The sequence below is a fragment of the Callorhinus ursinus genome, unplaced genomic scaffold (genome assembly GCF_003265705.2).
Source record: "Callorhinus ursinus isolate GAN/ISIS: 27379988/994484 unplaced genomic scaffold, GSC_fseal_2.0 scaffold3, whole genome shotgun sequence".
Classification (NCBI taxonomy): Eukaryota; Metazoa; Chordata; class Mammalia; order Carnivora; family Otariidae; genus Callorhinus; species Callorhinus ursinus.
This window is the reverse complement of record NW_027397065.1, coordinates 25,718,489-25,739,891: the sequence shown is the minus strand read 5'-3', so window position 1 is coordinate 25,739,891 and position 21,403 is coordinate 25,718,489. Positions and strand designations below refer to the sequence as shown.

General features: G+C 37.6%; 2 protein-coding genes across 2 annotated transcripts in view; both read right to left on the bottom strand.

Moving 5' to 3' along the window:
* Window positions 1-13,699, bottom strand: part of CAMK4 (calcium/calmodulin dependent protein kinase IV) — a 325,141-nt gene extending 311,442 nt beyond the window's left edge. Inside the window, exon 1 of the mRNA XM_073889115.1 lies at window positions 13,497-13,699. Coding sequence (XP_073745216.1) covers window positions 13,497-13,597 — 101 coding nt within the window. The 5' untranslated portion in view covers window positions 13,598-13,699. The remainder of the gene's footprint in view (window positions 1-13,496) is intronic.
* A 4,911-nt stretch (window positions 13,700-18,610) lies between these two features.
* WDR36 (WD repeat domain 36) overlaps window positions 18,611-21,403 on the bottom strand; it is a 38,748-nt gene continuing 35,955 nt past the window's right edge. Inside the window, exon 23 of the mRNA XM_025866879.2 lies at window positions 18,611-20,666. Within this exon, the coding sequence (XP_025722664.1) occupies window positions 20,517-20,666 (150 nt within the window). The 3' untranslated portion in view covers window positions 18,611-20,516. The remainder of the gene's footprint in view (window positions 20,667-21,403) is intronic.

Genomic DNA, 21,403 nt, shown 5'->3' with positions numbered 1-21,403 from the left:
GCAAGCTGTTCTAGGGGCAAATGCCTGTGGCCACAGTGTAGCTCACCACTCAGTCTGATGAGCAGCTATGGTTTTTAATCTGGCAGAAAATAGGTAGGGCCAGAATGGGTGTCACTAATGGGTGGCTGATTTCAGACCTCTCAAATACTGAGTGTCTCAACTACAGGTAGTGTATTTTAAATACTTACTGTGTACTTGTTCCCTCCATCACTTTCTATCTGTGTCCACAAAGATATTCTCTACTTCCTTTATGTGTATCATATACCTCATGGGTTACCAACTTAATTATCTTTTAACAGAGCTAAGTGTTTTCCACCCATTTGTTTTTTATCTCATTCTCTCTGGCAAAATTTAATATCCTTAAATAAAGAGGAAAACTCCTATTACACCTGGCATCTTTCACTTTGACAATGCTCCTTTCTACTGTCTTATATAAGAAAAGGGAAATGTCAAACTTTGAATTTAGTTTAATGAATCTCAGTAAAATAAGTATGTAAAACAATTTTAACCCATGCCAAGCATACAGACTATATATTAATACCTATCTATACCTTAAGTTGGCTTCTCAGACATACTATGCAATCATTTTCCTATTTTCAAAAGGGCATCACTGAATTTCTTTAGGTATTTCCTTGTAAATCTATACCAATTTTATTCACAATACACTAGTCCAACTTTCACAACTGAGTATTTATGAAAGATACAAAAAGATCTCGGACAAAATATCGTATTATTGAACTATTACAATTTAGTAAATCACAAAGAATTATTTAGAACTCTCTTCACTGTTTTGAATAATACAAATTTTGATTATATTCCTGCTATCAATTCCTGATACTATAAAAAGAAACAAAGAGCCAAGTTATTTCATCTTTAAATAGATACCAGCCGATTACTGCTCCCTCAGAATCTTTTTCTAAAAATAATTGTGATTCTCTGAGTTACTAGAAATAGGCAGTTGACAGAACAAGTTCCATTACAAAATGGCATAAAATGGTTTTGTGTCCCAGTTCCACTTATCTTTAGTCAAAATGACTAGATACATTTTTAGACGAACAGCTCCATGGCCTCCAGCCATGGCTAAGAGGTAGACAAATGCTCTGTTCTATGTTTATGGCATGGAAACACAGTGTGGTTTCAAGAAAAAACAGAAACTTTCTGGTCAATTTTTGTTAGAAAACCTAATTATTAATGATTGACAATAAAGCCATAATTTATATCAGATACTTCTTAGTATTCATATGGGCCATAAAAGCAGAGCCTAACACCTACATAAACACATGCTATGGTCCAGGCAGTAAATAACTCCATAAAACAGGTCAATCAATTTAACAACCTGAAGGTACATTTTGCAACTTATTTATCTAAAAGGTAAAGATTTCTGTCCAAAATCAATCACAACACAGATGCTGTCTTAGTCATTCAGGCTACTATAACAGAGTATCATAGACTGGGTAGCTTAAACAACAGACATGTATTTCTCATAGTTCTGGAGGTGGGGGAAGTCCAAGGTCAAGGCAAAGGTAGATCTGGTATTTGGTGAAGGACCTCTTTCTATTTTGCAAATGGCTGTTTCCTTTCATCCTCACATGGCAGAGAGCAGAGAAAGGGGAAGCAAGCTCTCATGTCTTTCTAATAAGGGCACTAATCTCATCATAAGGGTTCCACTCTCCAGACCTAATTATCTGCCAAAGACTCCACTTCCTAATACCATCACAAGGCGGGTGTGTGTGTGTGTGTGTGTGTGTGTGTCAGATTTTACATATGAATTCAGGAGAACACAAACATTCAGTCCAAAACAGATGTTGTAGAATATGGATTAGTTTTAGTAGTGTTTGTGGTGGTTAAGGTGCCCAGTTAGTGACAACTGCCTTCAGTTGGCCACATTCCAGGCCAGGGTGTTTTCTTCTATTTTTTACTGAAAGAGTACTTGTCTTTTAGGATTTGTGGTATCCCGATAAAGAATAACTGTTAAGGAAGAAAAAGTATCCAGACTTGGAAATAAGGCAACAATATTACTTCATCCCTTTTGAAAGCCATACTAGATCACTGTCTAATAAGCCACACTGTCAACAAGGGTCACCTGATGATATAAGAGAAAGTACTTTGACTTATTATTTACTTTTCATTAAGGCACTGATTCTGTAAAGTTGTTTACTTGCAGAAGATTGATAAGTTGCAACTTTTTTTGTCCAGTAGAAATGAAAGCAATTTCTTTTCAGAAGAAAAGATAACCAAAATTTGAAGCTTATTGCTCCATAAAACATTAACTATTTTTATATCTAACTTAGGAATTGATTTTATCAGTCTTTCTTTTACTTTCTTTCAATCTCTTATATTCTCTTTGAACTAGCTTTACTTTCCTGATAGTTCCATCATTAATGAGTGAATAATGTATCTTTCACATGTGCTCATCACATACTTGTAAGAGAGCTATACTTTCCATTTTTAAAATTATATTTTATCATACCCCACTTTCCCACCCTAATGCAAATTTAAGTTAGGAAAAAGATAAAAATTTAGGAAGGATAATATACTTAAAGATAATATATTCAAAATATCTACTTTCTTCACTAGAAAATTTGACTGGAAAATCAGATAAGTCACCTATCCTTCCTTGGATAGGAGTTAGTGAGTAAGAGGAGAAAGGCCAGGAATAAAGATTAAATGTTAGGTCATTGTGGCCACAGGTCAGCAGATCTGACTATCCTACCTCTGGGTGTATGTGGAGTGACCTTCCAGTCTGAAGAAAAGCACAAGCTAGGTTTTTGCCATAATAAATGTAATGATTGCTACCTATATGCTTAGTATCTTAAGTGTATACCAAGCAATAACATGGAATACTTTTCATACTGGGCCCTCACAAGAGGCCTCAATCAATTTATATAATGTCAAAAGAAGTATGTTTTATTCAACCTTAACCTCTATCAAAACTCAGAGGTGGTACTCAAACGTGTGTTAAATGAACAAATGACTGAACTCAAGAATTAAGTACAGGATGCAATTTCAGCATATTAGGGTAAGGAGGTTGAAGTTTTTGTACAAGCAAAGTAGAGAGTTTAATCAGAGAGCCTAGCAAGTCTCTGTACCAGGGCAACTAATGGAGTAGTTTCTTGAGAGAATGGTGTCTCTATCAGCTTAGGACTAAAAATAACATCTGGAGTATACTGATTTGGTCCTCCCTTTTGCCTCTGAATTTCATCCAAATTATCCCAATCAATCAGAATGAATATAATTTAAGATCCTTCAATACAGGAGATGCCACATGTTCTCCTGGAAAAAGAATTCCATGTCCCTCAAACCTTACAGTTGAAAATTTTGGGGAGTCTGTTTGAAATCCTCTTTGCTCCAAAACAAACCCAGTCCTATTTTCTGTTCAGAAAAGAAATGAATCTTTGTTAAGGAAGACTCCTCTTTGCAAGATACATGCTCTCCTTACACAATTTTACATGACGTCTACTCCAGTTAAAGGATCTGAATCTTTTTTTAAAGATTTTATTTGTTTATTCGAGAGAGAGAGAGAAAGAAAGAGAAAGAGAAAGAGAAAGAATGAGCATGAGAAGGTGGAGGGGCAGAGAGAGAAGCAGATTCCCCAGTGCACAGGGAGCCCAATGCAGGGCTGGATCCCAGGACCCTGGGATCATGACCTGAGCCAAAGGCAGATGCTTAACTGACTGAGCCACTCAGGAGCCCCAAGAATGTGAATCTTTTTAAAAAGGAAATTTGGGGCACCTGGGTGGCTCAGTCGTTAAGCGTCTGCCTTCGGCTCAGGTCATGATCCCAGGGTCCTGGGATCGAGCCCCACGTCAGGCTCCCTGCTCCACGGGAAGCCTGCTTCTCCCTCTCCCCCTCCCCCTGCTTGTGTTCCCTCTCTCGCTGTGTCTCTGTCAAATAAAAAATAAATCTTTAAAAAAATAAAAAATAAATAAAAAGGAAATTTAAACAATCCAAAACTAGCAACAACCAAAATGTCTATAAACAGGAATAAACTGTGGTAGATTCATATAAAGGAATACTAAACAGCAATAAAGAATTGTGTGATATACACAAAAACATGGATGAATCTCAAGACACTATGTTCAGTGAAAGAAACCAGACACAAAGTAAACACTGTATGATTCTATATATATATATATATATATATATAAAATCCAAGAATAGGCAACACTACTCTACAGTTAAAGAATCAAAACAGTAGTTGTTTCTGAGGTCTGTGTGTGGAAGAAAGGGGAACAGACTACAAAGGGACAAGAGGTAGCATTCTGGGGGACAGAAATGTTCTATACCTTGTTTTAATAGTTTCATGAATATATACAATTGCCAAAATTGAACTGAGCATTTAATATCTGTGTATTTACATATATGTAAATTAAATTCCAAGAAGAAAACTTAGAAAAGAAAGGGCTATTAGATATTACCAACAGCCTTGGTAGCACTTTCCATAAATCAAGGACCCTGAAGTTTTAATTGCCTTCTTGAAAGCTGAGAAGATTGTAGCTAAACAATCCGTTTCTGACTAGCTACAGTTTTTCTCCTCTGGAAGTAGTGAGGTGCACCAGAAAAGTAGGTGAGTTAGGAAGTCGGTTTCCAAATAATTCCATACTGCTAAGTGTGCTGGGCTCTGAAGGAAATCAAAACCAGTGATTAATGAGATTGTACCCTCTATTAATTAGCTAGGTTGTTTCTCTGATGTACTTCCAAAACAGGTCTAGAGGGCAGTTGGATGTGAACTTTTCACAGCTATTCTATAAAGGTACCAGATCAGTGAGAAGATTCTCCAGTTGATAAGAAAAAATTAATAGGTCACCTTTTTTTAAATTTGTGTAAGTACAGATCAATCCCCAAGATGGAGAAAAGGAGCTTTCCAGTAACTAATTAATCCCAGCCAGGACACCCCAGAATTTATGGGATGTACAAAAATACTCTTGTTCAATATTAATGACACTGTACCAGTTTCCTTAAGTAGAATAAGCTTTGGAGACAAAAAGACTGTCTAACCACCAACTAGAGTGATCTTGGCCAAACTTCCTCAAATGACTTCACTTCTCAGAGGTAAAGGGAAAATTAAGTAAGACAATTTATTTGGGATAGCCAAGGGATGTCAATAGGTGTAAATCCTGAGATGAGATTCTCTCTCAAATTTTCTCTCAGAAATCTGCATGCCCAACACATATGCGGAAAAACGATTTTGATGTCCTTTTGAAGAAAACACTTTCTCAGACACATAACTGAGTCTTCAGTAAGCTATTCCACCATTCTCTCAGGCTACTTGCTTCTGTGGTACCATAATTACTATAGAAAATATCAAAATATCATGATGGACTCTGAAAAACAAACTGAGGGTTCTAGAGGGGAGGGGGGGAGGGGGATGGGTTATCCTGGTGATGGGTATTGAGGAGGGCACGTTCTGCATGGAGCACTGGGTGTTATGAACAAACAATGAATCATGGAACACTGCACCAAAAACTAATGATGTAATATATGGTGATTAACATAACAATAAAAAAATTTAAAAAAAAAGAAAGAAAATATCAAAATATCAAAATCTTTGTAAGCGTTAGGGAAGAGAGCCAATCATTTGGATGATTCTTAATTACTTAGATTTTTTTTTCCTTTCCCTTTAACTTTGGAACTGTATGACTCTTGATTGAAAGGCAGCGTTGATATATGGCCCTTTTGAAGCATGGAAGGGGAGAAGTCTAGGGTAGGAGTGGACAGGGGTGGGGCTGCTTACCTAGTGTGTCCTTGGTACTACAGCAAGGGCAGAGAAATATATTAGGTGACTGTCAGAGGAGCAAATGGGACATGTTAGCAGACTTGAGACACCGTTAAAATGATAGATTCCTAGACTGAATTATCTACCAGCTCCTGTCTGGGCTTTTATACATGTAAGAGCTTGAGGTCTCTGAATATGATGATCCTCCACTGATATCAAAGCCATGCACATTATGTATGCATCACTCTGGATGAGTAAAATAGCTAAAGAAATGCTCATGGGCTACTGCATCTACACCCAGACAGAAACTCCCCGGGGCTTAATCTATTTTGGCTAATTAGTATGCTGGGCGTTTTATCCAGACAACCTATGTCAATTTTGATTAGTTTCACAACTCAAGAGCAATGATTCTCAGAATGGATAAAGATGGAAGTATTTGTATCACTAATCAAAGACTTGTGAGTATCACTAAAAAGCATCAAGGGCAGAGGAGGCTTTCAATAATCAAATGGACAAGAAGACACACTCTGTAGATGTCAGTCAGCCTCCCTCCTCAGTCACACTGGTGCTTCTTTAAAAGTGCCTCATGTACAAAAGGGTCATGGTAGGCTATCTGTCTACTGTTACTGCTGAGGGCTTTGCTTGTGCACAGCAGACTACTGCTGAGCCTCCATATACCAACTAGACACCTGGTGACAGACTGATTACGTTGGACCTCTTCTATCATAGGGGGGACAGCATTTTTTTCCTCCAAAGGGTAGACTCATATTCTGGATATATATTTCTGTTCCTTGTCTTTAATACTTCTGCCAGCGTCAACATGTATGAACTTATGGAGCACCGTACTCACCACCATGGTATTCCCACAATATTACTGTGGATTAAGAAACTCATGTTATGGCAAACAAAGTACATTAATGGGCTTATGCTTATGGAATTCACTGGTCTTACGTGACCCTGAAACTACAAACAAAAAACAAAACAAAACAAAAACTAAAGAAAAAAAAGGACCTTGAAACTAGACTTGATAGATTGGTAGAAAAGCTTACTCAAGTCTCAATTGTGATGCTAGTTGAGAAACAATATCCTGAAACGATGGGTATTATCTTACGAAAGGCAGTATATGCTTTGATTCAACAACCAATACATGGTACTGTTTCTCCCATAACCAGAATGTCTGAATCTGAAAATTAAGTGGTAGAAGTGAGTGTGACTAATCTATCACATTTAATAACTTTCTCAGAGTTCCTGCTTCCCTCCCCCTCTAGTGTGAGCAGTTCTTGTTTGGAAGTCTTGGTTCCTAAAGGAGGAATAATACCTTCACCAGAGAACAAATAAAAGATTCCATGGACTTGGAAGTTGAGACTCTACTTATTTTTTAGGCTCCTCGTGCCCCTGAACAAATAGACAAAAGGAGAGAAAGAAGATGCTCTATTATCTGGGTCATTTCTCCTGATTACCACGGGGAAACTGTGTTGCTATTTCCCTGGGGGTGGGAAGACTGGGATTCTCTCCAGTGTCCTGTTAAACCTCACTGGTAAGAGGTTGCAAGAGGGAGACTGCAAAGCTAGTGTGGGAAGACATTCCTTTTCTTTGCTTCCTGTTCTAACCAGCAACCCCCCAGCTGCACTTAATCCAGACCAGTAATTCATTCCATAAGCAATGTTTGGTTCTTGTTTGCATATTTTCCAGACTAGGACCTCACAGCATTCAATTAGAGGCACCAGCAACAATTGGCCAATGCTGCCAACTGCTGATCTGAGATGTGGTTCTACCTCAGTGTGGCACCTCCTCCAAGTTCCTGAGGCACAAGTACCAGCCAGGCAGCACCACTGTCCTCAGAGTTCTGAATTCCAGATCCATGGGGCAATGGCAGGATGAGATGCTGGACAGGATGCTTGCCTCTCTTCTCTGCTTCTTGGGATAGTGTGTTTTTTTCCTTTTAATTTCTTCTGGGCTTATATTCATTTAAATAAATATTGATGTCAAAGTTTAGTATGGAGGCCCATCTGGAGAAAGGAAGAAAATGAGGTGAAGAAAAAGGCACTGCTTCTGGAGTAAGCCTAACATCCTGGCTGGCCTAATGAAAACTCCAGGATCCTTGCAGCTTTGCAATGAGGGGTCTGATTTGGTGATTCACTTTCCTCTCTCTTTCATTCAATTCAATTACCTGGAGTAGATAATCACTGAGGAGGTACTCAAGCCATCTTACCCATCAATACTGGGGATTCATAGATTAGTAACAGCCCAGCTCTGTCTGTCCCCAAATGACCTGGCAGGGACATGCTTCTTACATGCAAGACTGCAGGAGACAGGATGTGTGCAAGGAACCAACTATGCAGTATTTTTTAATGTTTGTCACACATTGGCAAACAGAAAGTGTTGATATATGTGCAGAACACTCATGTATAGTGACAGGTCCACTTAAAGCTGGAGGCGACCTGCCTAGGAGCATTCCAGATCTCAACACATACCTGGAGACCATTTGCTGAATCACCAATGGGTCCTGGCACACACCAACTGAAAAGCTATGCATTATTTTACATGAAAACAAACACATATATTATGAAGTGTAAAAAAATGCAGTTTCCAAAAAGGTAGGCCAAATTATTTCAAACCTATGACCCCCAGGACACAGATTTATTCTTAACCATGAGGGTATTTCAGCAGAACACCATCTAAGAATGGGAGTCAAACAAAACCCCTCAGACATATAGCACAGGGAGGTGCCCAAGAGACATGCAATCCCACATGGATGATGAAAAAGGGCTTTGATGTGGATGTGGCATTTTCCTAGAGCCCCAGTGAACATTGCATTTTTTTAAACGCTCACTTCAAAGCTGAAAAGACTCCGGAGCTTCCACCAGGCTGCTGTCAGGTGAGGCTTATTCTAGAAGCAATGTTTTCTCCTTTTATACTGGAGATTGGCAGAGAGGGCATCGAGAACATGGGAATAGGAAAGCCACGGGCAGAGTTGGAAAATTTCAAGTAAGCAGTGTAAGTGCCTAAAAATTAGCGTATGTTCAGGAAAGGAATAGGTTGAGTATGGTTGTACTGTGGAATGCAAAGGAACAGGCCTAGTATTGTGTCGTATTCTGGACTCACATGGCAGAATGGGGCAGTAGTCAATCCACTGGCAACCAAGGGCCTGGAATGTGGACGAGACAGAGCCAGGGATTACAGATATATTTAGACCTGAGTGGTGAAGGTGTGCAGCCAGAGCAGTGAGAGGAGGACCTCTCAATCTTCTGTCTTTTTCTCCACAGTCTCTTCCTCTTCCTGCTTTCCTGATACCCCTTCACTTCCTCACTTTAGATACACCTTGCAAATGGTCAAAGAGGTTACAGTTAAGGAGATTAGGTATGAAATGGTTTAAAGCCACTACCACTCATTCCTGTATAGTACAAACACTTGACTTGGGAGATTAAAGCCTCAAACTTGCAAAAAGTCTGGAGTATAGACATTTTACAGGACTCTTACTGGTAATTCAGTTTTCCATAGCCAATAACTTTCTGGTCACTGAAAAGGTGCCAAACAATATGGGTTTGGTTGCTATAATAAGTTCAATGAGAAAAAACACAAAGTACTCTACATTCTATGTTATTTACATTTGATTTCTTCAGGATTCACTTAAAAATGCAGCATTAACTGTTCCCAGAAAGTGATGTGACATGTTTTCTCTCCTTAAAATATGGTATTTCCTTTTCTGTCACTTCTTTAATGGAAAGTAAAATTTATAGATATGCCTTTACTTTTAAAAGTAAATGTTCTTTTTTCTGACTGTAGATATTTTCATGTAGATATCTTGAGATAGCTTTTCATACAAACCCCTTGAAAATATTCTAAGCCTTCCCTAACACCTTTTTTCTAATATTATGTCACTCAACATTTCTGGAGAGAGAGAGATATAAATAGCTGTGCTTGCCATCAGTTGATTGAAACATCCTTTGAATCCTTAACCTTCACAGGGTGTTGCTACTGACAGATAAGGTGTTGAAAAGGACTCATCAGCACTTTGCCCTCATCCTGAACTAGATCTTCCTCATGCTGAATGGACATGGACTCCAGGAATCAGCAGAGGGCACTCTGACCCAGCCATGGTTGTGGCGATGCTATCATGGGTATTATGGCATGTGTCCAAGCTCATCAAGACGGATATACTACACGTGTGCAATTATACCTTAATAAAGCCTTAAAAAACTCCAATTATCCAAGTAGCTACTATGCTCATACTGACTTAATCAGCTGAATGAGGACCTGAGGGGAACAGGGCAGGTGAGAGCAATGAGACCATGTGGTACCAGCCCTTAAAATGGAGAAAGCGTACAATTTAGGAGGCTATTAAAAAGCAAGTTTATAGGGACAGCTGGGTGGTTCAGTTGGTTAAGCATCTGACTTTTGATCTCAGCTCAGGTCTTGATCTCAGGGTCATGACTTCAAGCCTGTGTTGGGCTCCATGCTGGGCATGGAGCCTACTTAAAAAAAAAGTAAATTTATGTAAGATAGCAGGGTCACATTCATAGTAGATTTTGTCACAAATGTCATCTATAACTTTAAACCTTACCTTCTAGATTATTTTCTAAGAGCCATACTGCTACCGATTCAAGAAGTGTTGTATTCATCCATCATAGCTACTCAGCCAGGCTCATAAGGCAAAAAAAGTTGGACTACTTGGACAATTTTAATTCCTTAACATCCATGCACTTTCATGCTAAAATATTTGACCACTGTTATTTTACACACAAAAACAAATTTATTTTGTTTAAATCATATTTAATCCATAACTCAATAAAAATAATCTCTAGTGAACAATGAAGAGTGTAAGAGGGTATTTTGGTATTATGAACCAAAAGACAGTGTCCACTGCCAAGGTAACAGCAATGTCTGCCATTTCTTTCCTTCTAACAGCATTCCAGCTTTATGTTTAGATAGTGTCCACTGCTCTCTTCTCCTAGCCCTAGGGGATAAAACATGTCTGGTCTAAGTTAATCATTCCTCTTTATCAGTGACTAGCCACAGGGTAGCAATGTGAGCCAGGTACTTGGCTGGTAGTTGGGGGTTTTTCCAGTTAAAAAAACAAAGCTTCATATGGAGAAATAATTTTGCCTCTCTCCATTTTTTCCTGCTTCGGAAGGTCTGATGAGGTCTGATGTCTACAGTTGTTGGTAGCCATCTTGAGACCACAAACTGAGACATGAGGAACTTTCTTTCATTTAATATTTTTATAAAATTTCATAAAAATGAAATAGAGAAAGCAGGGAAAAACCCTATGCCCTTTACAACATTACTGAATAATTCTTGATGTATAAAAAAGATAAGGCCCCCCATCTGTTAAAATCATGGTTAATTGGGATTTTCTGTTACTTAATCCTGAAATCGTTTTTAACTGAAAGAGAATTGTTTCTCCTTTTAGGGGAGAGGGTAAGTGTGCTTTTATGTGTATAAAGGTTAATAGTGTATTACTGTTGCTACTCTTATTGCTGGGAATTTAATGTATGGAATAAGGGTATGTATTAGACAGCCAAGCAGAAGACTATCGGAAGGCCTACTTTTGACACCAAATACACTGTGAATACTCTTTCTATGTTTGGAGAATTTCCCACTTAAAATCCCTGCATCCCCAACATAGAACCCAGAACCTCGTTCTCTTGGCTTCCTTTGTGACTTGGGTACAGGCATGAGACTTAGATAGTTCCCAACTGGATGTACCCTCGTGATAATATGAATTATAAGTCGTTGCTATGGAGGAGGTGCTGTAATTGGTTCCAGTGAGGTGGTAGCCAAGACCCCCAGCCTTCAGAGGCACCAGGAACACCCAGCATCCAGGGCCAGTGTTGGCCACACAAGTGCTTTGGGATGATCCGGACATCGTTCTCAACCACAAAGGCCACAAAAAATTTGGAAAGATTCCTAATGTTCTTCAATATATCTTCTGCTGAAAATAGCTGAAACTGATTCTAAAAACCCAGAGTGATACATTTCATTATATTAACAATTTAAACATTCTTGATTTAACATTTCATTGTCTTAGCCCAAAGTTGGCCATCTGTCTAGTACTAACTGAAATCAACAGACCACCGATTCCAACTAACCTGCAGTTGAATATAATCCCAAAACCTGAGAGCTGCCCTGGCCCCTCTGGCCCTCTCAGAGGATCTGAGAGTGAGACTGATTCATATTCCTTATCTTGGAACATCAGGTTTTAAGGCATTCTCAGAGACGGGCATTGGGTATTGCATATCTTATACTATATATATATATATATACATATATAGGCACCTCTTGGTAAAGGTATGTGTTTTGTTTATCAATCAAGGCAGTAATTCTTAATATTTTTGGTCTCGGCACTCCTTCACTCTTAAAAATTACTAAGGACTTCACCAAGCTTTGGTTATACAGATTATATCTACTGATATTTCCTGTTTTTGAAATACCGAGATCAAAAAGAGTTAAATAATTTCTTAGTCTTACTATGAAATTATTTTTCATAATACTTTGCTAATCCACTGAAAGGATTTTGGGAGCCCCCAGAGAACACTGGCTCACTCCATGAAAATCATGGAACTAGGTACTTATTGAACACCTGTTGTTTGCCCAACATTGAAACAGATTCTGTAGCAAATGTGGAAGTTCATCCAAGGGCACAAGAAAAGGAAGAGCCATCAGAATGTGACTGCCATATCGGCAGAAGACGAGGAAAAAATAGTGAGAGATACTTTCCTATATGATCTAAATTTATCCTAAGTGCCTCCAGGCAGTGCTATTTGTCTAGAGGTTTTGCTATATAAGAACTATTTTTAAAAAAAGACTTTTGTTTCAAAAAAAAGAATAACTTTTCTTACAAATTAGTATTTTTTTAAAGATGAAATTGGTTTCAAGTGATACAAGGTGTGGTATATTTGTTGAGTGATTGTCATTTCCCAGCAGGAAGGGGAATGGTAATTTCCTTCTTTGAGCTCTGGTAAAGGGTAAAGAGATAAGCTAATGTCTGTCTTTGACATTTAGTTCATCTGCAATCAAGTGAATTATTTCTGTTTATTGCTGAAAGAGAGTGAAACTCTCCACCCCAATATTCCTCATGCTTTCTGGGAAACCCCATGCCATTTAGGTGAGGATCTCTTCTGCCAAGAGCTGCCCTTCCCACCACTTCCTGGAGGAGCTCCAGGCTCAGCCAAGCACCAGATGAGTCAGTGCCACTTCCTCGGGTCTCCTAACTCCAGCTAACGTCAGCCACGTGACAGAAGACAGGACCTGGAGACCCTCTGCTCCCCTCAAAAAGCCAATGCCAGGGACTCAGATCCAAGTAAGTGTGATCAGGTCAAGTGGTACCTGGAGGTTTGTGGGAAGGTCAAACTTTGTTTAGGCAGCAAACATAATTGTATTTTCCAGAGGTCACTTTCCGGAAGGAAGTGAAATTCTGGCCAGCCACATAGGATATATGTACTTAATAGTATGTATGCATGTATGGATGGAAGGAAGATATATGTAAATTTTATTTGAAAAATTAAATGAAGAGTAAAAAAAGAGTAAAAAAAAATTACTAAAGAGCACTGAAATGTATACATAACAAAACCCAGAATCAACAGTTGTTAACATTTTATCCTGTTTTGTCTAATTTTAAAAAAACACATTATAATGCAGAAAAGTACAAGGACCAATGGCTTCCACACATCCCCAAAGGTAATAGCTAGCATGCATTTAGCCACCCTGATTTTCCTCTGCCTTTTTCATTTCCCCTTGGTCTCTGAATTTTGTCTCTCTCTGTGCACCTGCCACTCACCTTTCTTTCAAGATCCATGGCAGTTGTCCTCTCCTCCATGCAACCTTCCCTGGCTCCAGAAGGGCAGATGTTGTGCAGCCTTTCCTCCTGTTATGGCTCATCTCCTGGATTTGGGGGTCAGGCACCTTGTCTGATTTGCATTGGTATCTCCAACATCTTGTTGAACTCCACACAGAATTACTGAATGAACCAGTGAGGAGACGGAATGAGATGGTTTGAGAGAGAGACACATACGTCTATTTCCTCACCCCCTACAGTCCCGGCTTGTGCAGTGCCCAGTGCCCTTTACCTTACTTACCCCATCTCCTTGTCACTGTAGCAATAGTCATGAACAACTCATTCTGTCCCCTGCCCCCACATTTCCATCGGGTCAGACTGTGTCCATTTTGCCAAGAGAGAATACTGGCATTCAGCCCCTTGGGGAACTGCCCTCGGATCCATGCGCCGTGGATAACAAGCAGCACAAGCCTGATTTCTCGTCTTCGTTTCCCTGAATCTGGTCAACTAGTACCAACCAGTTTCCTCCACAATAAATTGGTGATGTCTTCCAAGAAAAAAGGTAGCTTTTTTTCCTCCCTATTTTATCTCTTCATATGCATTGTTATAAATCCTTTAAAACGAGAATGACGGCAAAAAGCATGCCGGCGTTCTGTCATACCGTACTCGTCCCACCGCCACGCAAGTAAGTGTACGCGCACATTCCGAAGCTACTTGAGAACCTCTGTCCGCATGCGCCCTCACGCACGGGCGCATGCACGCGCGCGCACGCACACACACGCACGCACATGCACGCACGTTCCTTATTTGAAAACAGAAACTCAGGGCAACCCGTTTTGCTGTGTGATGGCTTCGAAACAATTTCTCTTTCATCTTTGCTCTAAAAGAGAGCGAAGGCAAAAGGGCATGCGAAATCTTGTAAACAAATGAGCTAAAATAAAGGACCAGAGTCCTTGTATGTTTTATTTTTAAGCATTTCAAGAGCATAATACAGCACCTGAGCTGGACTATGTGCTAAGTATCTGATGAGACAGAACGAATAAATTCATGAAGGAAGGAGCGCAACACCGTTCTTGATGGGGAAGCCGTCACCTTTTTGTATAATATACCTTTTAAGGCAAATCCAGGCTGGGCAACCACTCATTTGCCCAGTGGGCTTGCAGAATATTTACGCTGGAAAGCAGGGTGTGACCAGGAGTGAGGAATCATGGGCCAAAGTTCTAAGACAAGATGTCAGACTTGGAAAATTCAGATGGGGACAAAGAGCCAAAATAAATGAGTTGTAAAGACTGGAACTGAGTCAGAGATAGTGGGAAAAACTTAAATGGTAGCAAAAAAAACTAGCCAACCAAAAGCAACCCTGATTTGAAATACCCTTTCCTGGCCGTAATGGCAAATAAAGGATATTCCTAAAAATTATTTGTCTAGTATGTATACGACTTATTTTTTCCCCAGTGAACATTAAGTCATTGTTACTACGTATTTTGTGGTCCAAATAAATCACTTTTTAAAAAATGGAGATGAAAACTAAATATTGAATATTTTATGTACCACTTCACGGCATTTAGTAGAATTCAGTTGGATCACTGGAATTGGGAAATTGAGCATACAGTACAGACACTGAAAAAAATCCTAATTCTTTACATAATATTAAATATCATCCATAAACCCTCATACCCTGGACTTGGAGTGGGGGGGGAGGGGTACAAAATCAGCAAATAAGTCTCTCACTTTAGCTTAGGCTTTTCTGAAGAGTGGTATTTTATGTTCAAATTTTGTTTCCTCTTAGTGCTTCAACCCACTCCCTTCTTTCCAAGGTGGCATGTGGGTAAAGGGAAAGCCATCTGTGTTGCCAGATCCTCCCCTCTCCTCCTCTCCTCCCACCATCTTCACCCTACTTACCCTTTGCCCTCAATCTCAGCCAGCCTTCCAACTGGGCCCTGAACTTGGATGGTGCTGCTACACTCTGCTATGGGGTCACAGCTCACTCTGTCACAGTGGTTCTATAGTGAACCATTTGGCACCATACTCTCAACTCTGTGCCTCATTTCCCCTCAGGAAGCAGATGGAAACTTCCAGACTCTCCTGATGTCACCCAGTCATGGAAACCTGAGTGAGCTTTCACAGGTCTCTCCCTCTGCCTATGTCACTATACAGTCACCCCTTGACTATGGTTCAAAGTTTAAGTAGGCTATTTCAGGGTTCATATAATCACTTTTTAATTAGTTTAAGGGGAAAACATGTAAATTCAGAGCTGTATTACCTCCAAGTTTTGATCACTTATATTCCCAGCACAAATCAAATTCTAGCACATAGTAGATCCTCAACAAGTATCTGATGAGTCAGGGGAATGAGGAGAAATCTTGACTATACAGTTGGCCAATAATGACAGCAAAATAGAGATCTAGAGAGATCTCTGACCAATTCTTGAGAAATCTGTGGATATAGGAGTAGGTAGAGCCAGTATTATCCCTGGACTTTGTAGACACTAATGTAGGAGTTGAATTTCTGTCATTTGCAACCAAACAATTAATAAAAAAGCATAACCCTAACATAACTTACACTAATAAATCTTAAAATATAGATTGAAGTCATGATTTGTAAGGAAAATATAATTTACCAATATTGGCTTGAGAAGAGACAGAAAATCGAATTAGTTCAGTAACCATAGAAAAAAACTAAATAGGAAAAAATCTCAATAAAGACTTTGTGCAAGATTTTTCTCCCTTCGATTAAGCAAGTTTTTAAAAAATATCAAGGATAGGGGCACCTGGCTGGCTCAGTCAGTAGAGCATGTGACTCAATCTCGGGGTCATGAGTTTGAGCCTGATGGGTATAAAGATTTAAAAAAAAAAATCAAGGATAGATAACTCTATGAAACAGAAAAAAATGAACAGTTTCATCTTACTTATAAACAGTTCTATCCCAAGAATTAAAAAATGACTTAATATTACAAATCTTTTAACAAAATTCACTAAATTATACCAATTAAAGCAGATACTGATCCTCCAATATATGCTGAAAAATCACCTAATAAAATTTCATACTTACTTTCTAGTTTAATTTTAAGTATCTTTTTTTTTAAGATTTTATTTTTGAGAGAGAGCACAGCAGGGGAAGCAGTAGGCAGAGGAAGAAGCAGGCTCCCTGCTTAGCAAGGAGCCCAATGTGGGACCCGACACCAGGACCCTGGGATCATGACCTGAGGCGAAGGCAAACACCTAACTGACTGAGCCACCCAGGTGCCCCTCTGGTTTAATTTTTTAAGTAGAAAATTAGTAAGATAGAATTTAACAAAGGATATCTACCAGAAATTCAGAGCATATGTTATCCTTAAAGGTGGAACATTAAAAGCATTTTCACTGAAGTCTGTAGCAAATACTTGTTACACGTTGCTAGTATTCAACATTCTGTGCCAGACCATAGCTAAAGCAATCCTAAGAACAATTAAATAAAACATGAATATTGTATAGGAAATAAAGTCTCACCAACTGCCAAAGATGGGCTTCTTTTAGATTTTTTAAGAATATGTTAACAAACTTTTAAGAGTTCTACAGCATAACACATTAGCATATAAAAACCAAATTGCTTTTACCATGACAGCAATGACCAATTATAAAATACATTAGAAAAAAGGTGTATTTCACTATATCAAAAAAATTAAATGCCCAGAAATAAATGTCAAAAAATGTATGATATAAAGAAATCTTATGAAACCAAGCCCACAAAAGCTCTGGTTTAATGAAGACAAATATCGTTCTTGAAGAGAAATACCATTGTAAATCTCTCCAAATCCTATGAATTTAGCACAACCAAAAACATAACTTCAAGATATGTTCACCAATAGTCAAGAAATTTTGGGGGAAAACATTAGGAAGGCGTTACTTCCACCAAATCTGACAATACATCAGAAAACTAGAATCAAAGCAATATATTATTTATTTGGGGTATCAAATACCTCAATTTAAGAATTTAGCACATAATAAAACAGCATTTCAAATCAGTGAGACAAGAGTGGACCTCAATAAATGGTTTTTGAACTTTTGAATAAAAGTAGCTCTATACCTTACTCTTCACAAAAATCAATTCTCAATGAAGATCTGGCTGGATGCATACATGATAAATGTCTTGGAATAAGGAATATACTTCATATTTTGAAATGAGTCATAAAAATTTACCAACTTGAATATAGAAATATAAACATTAAAAAAAAGACACCATATGTCAAATTAAATACAAGTGACTGAGTAAACATTGGTAACAGACATAGAAGAATAATATCTATATGAAAAACTCCTAACAAAAATGAAATAAAAGACAAATCATTCAACAGAAAAATGAGCTGTTGGGAAAAGGCAATTCACACAAATACAAAAACGGTCTAAAATAAACATATGAAAAGATGCCCATCGGTTACTAGTGCCAGAGTTTTTAATTAAAAGAAAATAACATTTTTTCATTCATTAAAAAATCTAGTATCAAATGTCCTTAATGTTATGGGGAATGGGTACTCATTCATCGCTGAGAAACTGTTAAGTTGATAATAGCCATTTGGGAAGCCAACTGAACTATCTTTTTAAAACTGCCTAACTCTGGTCCAACAATTCCAAAACCTACGTATATACAACAGAGAAATCCTTATATGCACATTAAGAGTCACACAGGATGATGTTCTTTCAGCATTGTTTGTAATCGGGGGAAAAAAAGGAAACTCCCTTAAGAGTCCATTTTAGGGTAAATGTTTAGATTATGGAATGATTTTTTTGGTTTTTTTTTTACAAAAGTAAAGAGATTAGATGTGATTATACTGAAATAAACCAAGTAGAAAAGTTGTGGAATGATATGCATATATTTATGTAAAAATTAGAACTATACATTTTATTTCCTGTGCTTATATATAATATGTATATATATTCATGGACAAAGGTCTAGGTAGAAAGTTAACAATTGGTACTTATAGGGAGGGTATTAGGATTGAAGGTGATTGCCAAAAATAGGTTTATCTCTGATGTTTTTACAAGTAAAATGTAGTCATATACTAAATTTGTAATTTCAAACGTAAAGAAAAGGCAGTATGCAGAAAATGATACATTTTAAAGAAAAATATACACACAAAATTATTCTTTGTATTCCTTTTTTTCTTCTTTCTGTGATGTAAACATACAGGAGAGGCTCTGGAACATTACCTGCCAAAATGATACGAATACTATACAAATATCTCCAATAAAAACAGTACATTCAACTCCCATATTCTCATTTGAGAGGAAAATTCAAGATTTGTAAAAACAATACAGCATCAGTTTAGAGCTCTTATTATTTTGTTTAGTTATTTATTAACATTCATATGGTACGTGATTAGATACTGAAATTTTGCCATATCTTTAGGATGTAGTATTTGGGGCAGAGGGGAATACAATTTTTAAATTTAGACTTAGTCATTAGCATTTCAGTCAATAGTTAAGTTTATACACATTTCTCAAAGAAAAACAACAGAAGACAAAACCAGATTGGCTATTTCTTTAGTAGTTTACTAATTCTACCTTACACGACTAAACAAAAATGCTTTGATAAAGTTATCTGAGGACTGTTCTTTCTGGAGATTATTCTGTAAAACCTTAATTCTAATGAGAATGATATTGGCATTCATATACAACCAGCTACATTTTATGAATAACACTACTTTTGAATGTATAAACTAAAAATTGTTTTTAGAGAACTGTGCTCTTAGAATTTTTTTTAACGTAGATTAAACTCTACAAATATTACCACATCCATCATCAATATGGTTTCCAATTATTAAATAAATTGCCTGTAGCAATATGGTTTTTCACACCTCTATAGAGTAAAGAGAACACTAAAGCAGTCATATCACATTGTATTCTAAACACCTATCATGTAAGTGGCAATTAGCCCCTTTTTTCTGCTCCTACTTAGGAAGGTGTTTGCATTTGAGATAGCATAATCCCACCATAAAGTCCTCTATCAACCTCTCATATTGAGGGGGCTTCAGTTAACGGATACAAAGACTGGAAGTTCATTCACTCATTTGTGACCTTAGCTACACCCTTGAAAGACTTTTTTTAGAAGCAAGGAAAGGGGACACAAACAGGAGGCAAAGTCGCTTCCATGATGACCTCCCAGCACTTTTCCAGGTAGCGGAATTGCTTACTTTTAATTCATGTATTGCTGAAGTCCCAAATCATGAAAACAGTAAGAGAAACTGCCAGAGCTATCTGGTTTCACAGTGGTTAGGAGAGAAAAGTATATAGGCAGTAGTTTCTTCCAAATAAAAAGGTCATCAGTAAGGAAGAAACACTTTGAAGGATATCTTCAAGGGAATTTGGAATTTCCCTCCCCTATTCTAGGTAGCTACTCAACTGTCTCCCATAGCAATTTGGCTTGTGTAAGTGCCTCTCACCTTCCTTATAAAAGAAAAAGTTCCTTTAGAAAGGCTCCAATGGAGAGAACACTAGGGTGGTGTTATAAACCTCATCTGTCACTGAGACCCCAAAATGACCTTAGCAACTTCCTCTTCTGCATTACAAGAGGGCTGCACTAATGTCTGAGTTAATGATCTAAGCTCTAAGAGTCGATGATCCATGTTTTCATCAGAGGCCACCAAGGAAGGAAACATACCTTTTCACTTCATATCATGAAGGCACTTTTATAACTCTATCACATATCAGTTTTGTCTTTAATTCAGCAATATTTTACATTAAACATCTAACATCTCTTACGTTTACAGGTATTCAAAAAATAGGAGCTGATGACAACAGTTCAATCATATACAAGTAACTGATATGAAGAGACTCAGAAAATAAGTCATTTGAGTAGATTCTATAAATCTTTAAAACAAAAAGCAGGTATAATTTTATTTCAAGAAAATATTTAGCATTTAAAGTGAAGTATGACTACTAATTAGTAGCACTGGCATTTATCTTTTCACAGTGAAACTTGGAAAAGAGGGTATGAGTTAAACTGAACCCATTTAATATAAAAGTCTTTAGTCACTTAAATTTATTTTTATAACAAAGCACTTTTTATATAATTTAAAATACATATGCTTTGATTGAAGAGTGACTGTAAATGGATCCAGTTTTCTTCCACCTGTGATGACAACTTCGTCATTTCTTCTAGAAGTACTGGCTCTGAAGGAAGCATTTTAAGGTGTAACTGAAAAGAAAAAATTATAATATTTAAGAAAATTAAACTTTTGTTTATTCTAGATTCAACCTTCTTACCAAGGAACATCATAAGATACTATTCTGAATATTTTTTCCTTAGATGCTGGTTTATTACCAGTTCCCATTTCCCTCTTCTCTATCAAACTTTCTTATCAGTTCCTTTATGGTACTGTGTCTCTCCCTTAGTAGAACTGAAGTTGTCATCACTCTCCTCCACCTAAGGATATCCCTGATACAAATCTCGAAACAAGGTCCTACTTCTAACACTAGCTCCATATTTCTGTGCTTTAGGTTTCTCCTTTCACTGGAACCCACTGGTAATGAATGATTGATGGCTCTCTGCTTTAACTCCTAAGGATTAAAGTAAATTTATATTCAGGAACTATACTTGGTAAATTTGGGAAAGGATACAGAAAAAATCTGTAGCATTTCTGTTTCTTTTCATCCTACGTACTACCATCTAAATATCTACTTATAAAATAATTTTAAATAATTAGATCAAGTAAAAACTCATTGTATATATTAATGGGCTAGAGGAAGTATCCTATCTGTTAACACTAAAAGTCAGCATCATCTACTTCCTTCAATATAATACTGAAATAAGCATGAATTCTCCATTATGTTAGTCATAAAAACAACTGTTCTTGCTAAATCACTCGAAACCCCTTCAGCCAGAATAGAAGTATTTTGATTCCAGCAGCAGAAAAAAACAAAAACAAAAAATAA